Source organism: Dendrobates tinctorius, unplaced genomic scaffold (genome assembly GCF_039654945.1).
Source record: "Dendrobates tinctorius isolate UK_male_01 unplaced genomic scaffold, ASM3965494v1 ptg000163l, whole genome shotgun sequence".
In the NCBI taxonomy this organism is placed as follows: domain Eukaryota; kingdom Metazoa; phylum Chordata; class Amphibia; order Anura; family Dendrobatidae; genus Dendrobates; species Dendrobates tinctorius.
Window position 1 is genome coordinate 10032688 of NW_027361830.1, and position 6000 is coordinate 10038687.

At 44.0% G+C, this 6000-nt stretch overlaps 1 protein-coding gene across 4 annotated transcripts in view; it reads left to right on the forward strand.

The window, feature by feature from the left end:
- The window catches only part of RNF152 (ring finger protein 152), a 55818-nt gene extending 52071 nt beyond the window's left edge, over nucleotides 1-3747 (forward strand). For all 4 annotated transcript variants that reach the window (XM_073550195.1, XM_073550193.1, XM_073550194.1 and 1 more), the window contains one exon: nucleotides 1426-3747. In XM_073550195.1, the coding sequence (XP_073406296.1) occupies nucleotides 1525-2136 (612 nt within the window). In that variant the 5' untranslated portion in view covers nucleotides 1426-1524 and the 3' untranslated portion in view covers nucleotides 2137-3747. The remainder of the gene's footprint in view (nucleotides 1-1425) is intronic.
- The last annotated feature ends 2253 nt before the right edge of the window (nucleotides 3748-6000 follow it).

A 6000-nucleotide genomic window follows, 5' to 3' on the forward strand; every position in this document is an offset into this window, starting at 1 on the left:
TGAGGAACAGACTGAGCGAGGATCCCGACAGGGACCTCGCAGAGTTACAGGGGCAGTCTCGGGACCAGGAGAGGGTGAGGGGCCAGTGCTGGGAGCAGCACCGGACGCCGGTGCAGGACCAGAACCGGGTGTAACAGTATCTGTGTGTATGTATCAAGTCACACCCATGCCAAAGAGACCCACCCACTTTGCATAGCCACAGGGAAAGAGTCCCTGGTCCAGGGACACCTGACAACAGTTGTTACGCACAGTTTGGCCTCAGATACATTGCACACGCAGCTCTGCTGCAGGGACCCTCTGATCCCTTGTATATGGGGTTACTATACTTCCCCCAGTGATGTGATATAAGACCCTGCTCTGTGACACGAGCTGACACTTCTATCCAGCACAACCTGCATCTGACTCCTCCTCCCAAGCTCGTGACTGCGCACATGGTCGTGACATTATCACAGGTCCTTTAGCTACCCAGTATCTCGCATCTACCGAGAGATAATACATGGGGGTCTCACACTGCAAGGGGAGGGGGGCTCACATTACACAGGAAGGTCTCACAGTACACATGGGGTCTCAAAATACACAGGGAGGTGCTCACACTGCAAGGGAAGGGGTGCTCACAATACCAAAGGGGTCTCACACTGCAAGGGAAGGGGTGCTCACAATAAACGGGGTCTCACACTGCACAGGGGGTCTATGCCCGGGTAACGCTGGGCTCTTCAGCTAGTACATTATATAGTGAAGTTTACTGCAAACATTGTTTCTAGAAGAGACTTCTCCATGTGGTTGAACCAGCATTTACAGCCATAAAGCTCTTCACTAGGGAGCTATGGGAATGTCATACTTGCTCCATGAGGGTACGTTCTTCTAGGAGGAAAAACAGCTTGAATAGTAAACTACACAGTGTGTGTACGTGTGTGTATGTATATGTATATATATATAATTTTATATAAAACTCTGAGGCCTAAACCTTCCTGTGATACTCCCGGTCCCAGGTCACTGCCGTTGCACTTCCAGTTTTGTGTTCATTACAGGACAACTGACTACTTATCCCAATAGCTAAGCTAAACCCCTTTTCTATCTTTGCGAATTTAGCTATTGAGATGAGAAGTCAGCTGCCCCCCCTCAAACAGTGCTGAGGACGTAAAATTTTGCCCTATGTCAAGAGCAAGAGCAGAAGCGCATCTGCAGGGACCGAAGTGGCTTTTGGAGGATTTGGACAACAGTTTAACACTATATTAGCAAGTTACATAATTTCAAGCTGCTTTAAGGTTTATGAGGGATCTTGCTAGAATATAGGCAACCTTCATGCCTCTCCTTGCTGATTGCGTAAATGGTTACACCGCTTGTAATGTGTACAGAATAGTTTATGACCTCAGCTAATGACTGCAGCTCAATATCTAACTTCTTCTTTTCTGTATCCTTTTGCAGATCCTTTTTTTCCAACGTCTTTCATATTGCCCGAAACATATCTACATACAGAAAATAAGGTTAATAACCATTTCACTGAATAATTAGGTCAATTTGATCATGGAAACTCTTTCCCAGGATTCGCTGTTAGAATGCCAAATTTGTTTTAATTACTATAGTCCTCGAAGAAGACCAAAACTGCTTGATTGCAAACATACATGCTGTTCGGTATGTCTACAGCAGATGAGGGCTAGTCAGAAAGACCTTAGATGCCCTTGGTGCCGAGGTGTTACAAGGCTACCCCCTGGATATTCTGTATCACAATTGCCTGATGACCCAGATGTTGTTGCAGTCATTGCAATCCCTCACACATCAGAAAACACCCCTGTCTTTATTAAATTGCCAAGCAACGGATGTTACATGTGGCCACTTCCTGTTACCAAAGAAAGAGCTTTGTTGCCTGGTGATATAGGCTGCAGATTACTACCGGGAAGTCAGCAAAAACCAGTCACTGTAGTGACTGTGCCTATGGAACAACAGCCACTCCAAGGTGCAATGACCCACGACATTGGAGAGGAGGAACATGAGAGAAGAGGAGTTGTTAAAAGTTCTACATGGTCTGGAGTTTGCACTGTCATATTAGTTGCATGTGTTTTGGTCTTCCTACTTGGAATTGTCCTTCATAATATGTCTTGCATTTCAAAGCGATTCACTGTGATTTCTTGTGGCTGAAATGGGTCCTGTGGATTTTCTTTGTACATGTTTGGCAAAATATAGAAGCAAATGTACACAGGAGCCTTGTAAACATAAGAAATCTCAATTGTCCACGGGTGGGAACTTGAAAGCCTCCGTAATTTTGGAAGACCCACAAGAGTGCTTGTGTGGACACCCTGCTACAGTGAGGTTAGAACTAATGAAGATTGCATGCAGTCATCATTCTTTCACAGGACTTCCGTGGTACATTCGGCTATAGGATAGTAAGATGACTTAACTCTAGCTCATTGTGCTATGGCCATACTCACCAGACTGACCCAGTCATTTTTTCCTGATGAATAATTTAAAATGAATAGAAACAGGAATATGAGATGAAAGCAGTTGGATTTTAGAAGATGATAAAACTTCTTTTCAGGCAAGGTCTTTAGCACGTTAATAACCTGTATCTGCATACCTCTCAGGTCGTAGGCTTACATGGCTTTCGTATGAAGATAGCATTTTACTTACTCATTCTTTAAACTGATTGTCTTAGAGTCTGTCTGTCTATATCATGTATTTTTTAGGTGCCTAAAAAGCAGGTGATACTGAATGTTCATTATCATTAAGTGCAATGTGAAAACAGTTAACACTTTGCAGGCTTGCATCACAGAATTGTATTATGGTGATGCACATGAAACAACATGGATGCAAAAATACTCATCACCTTGCAATAACTAAGCCCTGTTATTATTGGTGTATCAGAGTATTGTATATTAAAAATGTTTTACATGAAGTAATGACTAAACTGTAAGTAGCAATTTCCTTCTTACATTTACCAAATTCTTCCTCCACAATACTGTAATATTATAATTTTTTTCCGCATGTCATAGGACATCTTCGACCTAGAGAACTAGAGATGCCATGGTTTGTATATGTAGACATGTCATGCACTGTTAGAAGTCCGCTAATACATTTGATCGGTTCCAAGTTAAGTTTGTAAATTGTGTGAGAGAATGATAGAATAGTCTGGTTTATGAAAAAAAGAATGTTAGGTAAACATAGATTACAATACAAGATCCAATTCTTATAAAATATTTGCTCTAATATCCACAGGATGCTACATTGGAAGGTGAACAAAAATATATTTGTTTTCTCTTGATGAAATGATAAAATGGGTTCATTAGACTTATTATTAGTCATTTTGCAAATGAGATTCATTGCATTGTATTGTTATTGTGGATGACATTAAAGGATATTTAATTGACTTTTTTAAGCTTTACCTTTTAATTGTAATATTTTATGCTCCATTTTATATATATTGCAGTTCATAGTTGGCGATGTTAAGCAGTTAGAATACCCATCTTTGTTTATAATTATATGTACTTTTTGCACATGGGCTGCCTTTTTTATAGTTTAATGAATCATATTATATCCAATATATTCTGTTGCTTGGTAAATTACATGTGGGATTACATAGAACAATTTCTTTGTATGAATTAGATTAGGAGTACAGAAAATCATGTATTTTACAATAAAGGTTGCTAATCATCCCATAGAAATCATAAAAATGGGATTTTTTTACGATATATATTTTAATTTGTTAATTCTGATTCTTATTTTGAAAGTACACATTAAACCAGAATACATTAATTCTCTGAGTGGCTTTACTTTTTATATGGTTTATATCGAATTCCATCTTCAGTGTGGCAAAAATAATTAAGCTTAAAACTAAATATAACCATTATATGATATGCAAGTTAACCTCACAAAAAATTTTTTTTTAGATCATAAAGGGACATCCCTTGCTTTGGACCACTTTGTTGGCCGTGGTCATGAGCTGCTTGGAAAAACTCTTCTTGGCATACCTTGACCTGCCGGCAGTATCAACTGCTAGAGAAATGTATTCCACCTGAAAGAGGGATTCCTGCTTTTCTTAGGACACAGAGAAGCATCAGCACTAAGGTTGACAATATACAACATTATTGAGCTGTGTGACTGTGACTCCAGCACTGAAAGTAAGATAAAACACTTGCTAAAAGATGCAGTATGATTTGTGTGGCTGTATCAGTGCTCCTCCATCCTCCTCTCCCCTCTCTCTATTAATTTATTAGGCTCTAAAATCTGACAATGTATTGAGCTGGTATTTAATTTTGTTATGACCAACACATATTTAAGATATTTTTCAGAATAAGTCATGATTTTAGAAGGTGCTGGGATGACAAGTGTTTCATAAGTGGAAAAAGAAGCTAATTTCTCTGATCCTACACAGTTTCTCATATTATTGATTTATGAAAATGTTGAAATAATTTAAAAAGACATGAGAAAATGTCTGAATTGAAACTACTTCTTGGTATGTAAGTTTGAAATAAACAGTGTCACGCCGTGCTCACCTGGGGGCGGGACCTCAGTCCCGACGTCATCTCTTCCGGAGCTGCGGTCACTCCGGGGGTCCCGTAGGGTGCGCACGTGCAGCTCTCGTTCCCGGGCCTCCTCCTACATGTCACGTTTGCGCTTGCGCGCTCCTGTCAGTGCTGTATAGGGCTCGGTCCTCTCCATGGTAATGGAGGACCTGACCCGGAACCTGTAGTGGTCATGTGCTTTCTGGCTAGGTCCTGACCCGGAACCAGTAGTAGTCATGTGCTATATCAGACGACCTCCCCCTAGGGGAGGTGCCTGATTATTGTTGTGCTTCCTGGCTTGGTCTGCCGTGTCCCTGCCTGACTCAGTGCTCTGACGTGCTCCTTGCACGTTTCCTGCTTCACTCACACCCGGACGAACGAAGTCTCTGTATACCACGTGTTCCCGTGTCCACACTTTACACGTTCCTGCAGACACTCTCACCCACTCGTGTCTCCTGTGAGCCGGCCGCCTGGTGCCAGCAGTCGTGGTGCCTCACCCCCTGGGGCTTGCCCCTGACACTCCCTGTAAAGGGGGTGGTCTTCACTAGGTCAGCTCGCCCTGGGAGGGTTGGTGTCACGACCCAGAGGGTCCGCTCCAGGAGTCGTCACAGTATAATCAGGCCATAGACCCCGCTGGTGCCACCACCTCCATCCAAAAGGAACTGGTGTTCCTACGGGAGAGTCAGACCAGGATTATGGTCTTTTTGAAATCCATGGAGTCTCGTTTGTCGGCCATACAATCCGTTTCTGCCCAGTCCTCGGCCCCGCACCCGATGCCGCGCCTCGGCAAGCCACCCCGATATAGCGGGGACCCTAAGTTTTGTCGAGGATTTCTGAACCAATGCCGGTTACATTTTGAGCTTTTGCCGCAGCACTATCCCACTGAGCGCGCCCAAATTGCCTTTATTGTTTCACACTTAGAGGGGGAGGCATTAGCATGGGTGAACCCCCTCTGGGAGCGCAATGACCCACTCGTCTCTCGGCTTTCCACCTTTTTGGACACCTTCCGCAAGGTGTTCGACGAGCCGGGTCGGCTGGCCTCTATCACCAAGTCCCTCTTTAACCTCCATCAGGGTACGCTACCGGTAGGACAGTATGCCATCCGTTTTCGTACCTTGGCCTCCGAACTCGGTTGGAACAACGAGGCTCTCGTAGGGATCTTTTGGCGTGGCCTGTCCAGTCGGATCAAAGACGTACTGGCAGGTCGGGATACTCCCACCTCTTTAGAGGATCTGATCTCACTGGCGACACGCATCGACCTGCGGTTTCAGGAACGTGCCCGTGAATTAGCCAGAGAGAGGAGCTCCTCTCACCTCCTCCGTTCCTGCTCCAAGAAGCCGGGAAACTTCTCCGCCTAGGGTTGATAGGAGAGGCCTCCCTAGGTGTACGTGATTCCTCTCCTCCCCTGCTCGTGTCCGTATTATTGAATCTCGGTGCCAAGCGTTATTCTGAGGAGGCTTTCCTGGATTCTGGCGCGGAGGGGAATTTTATCACACTCGAGGCG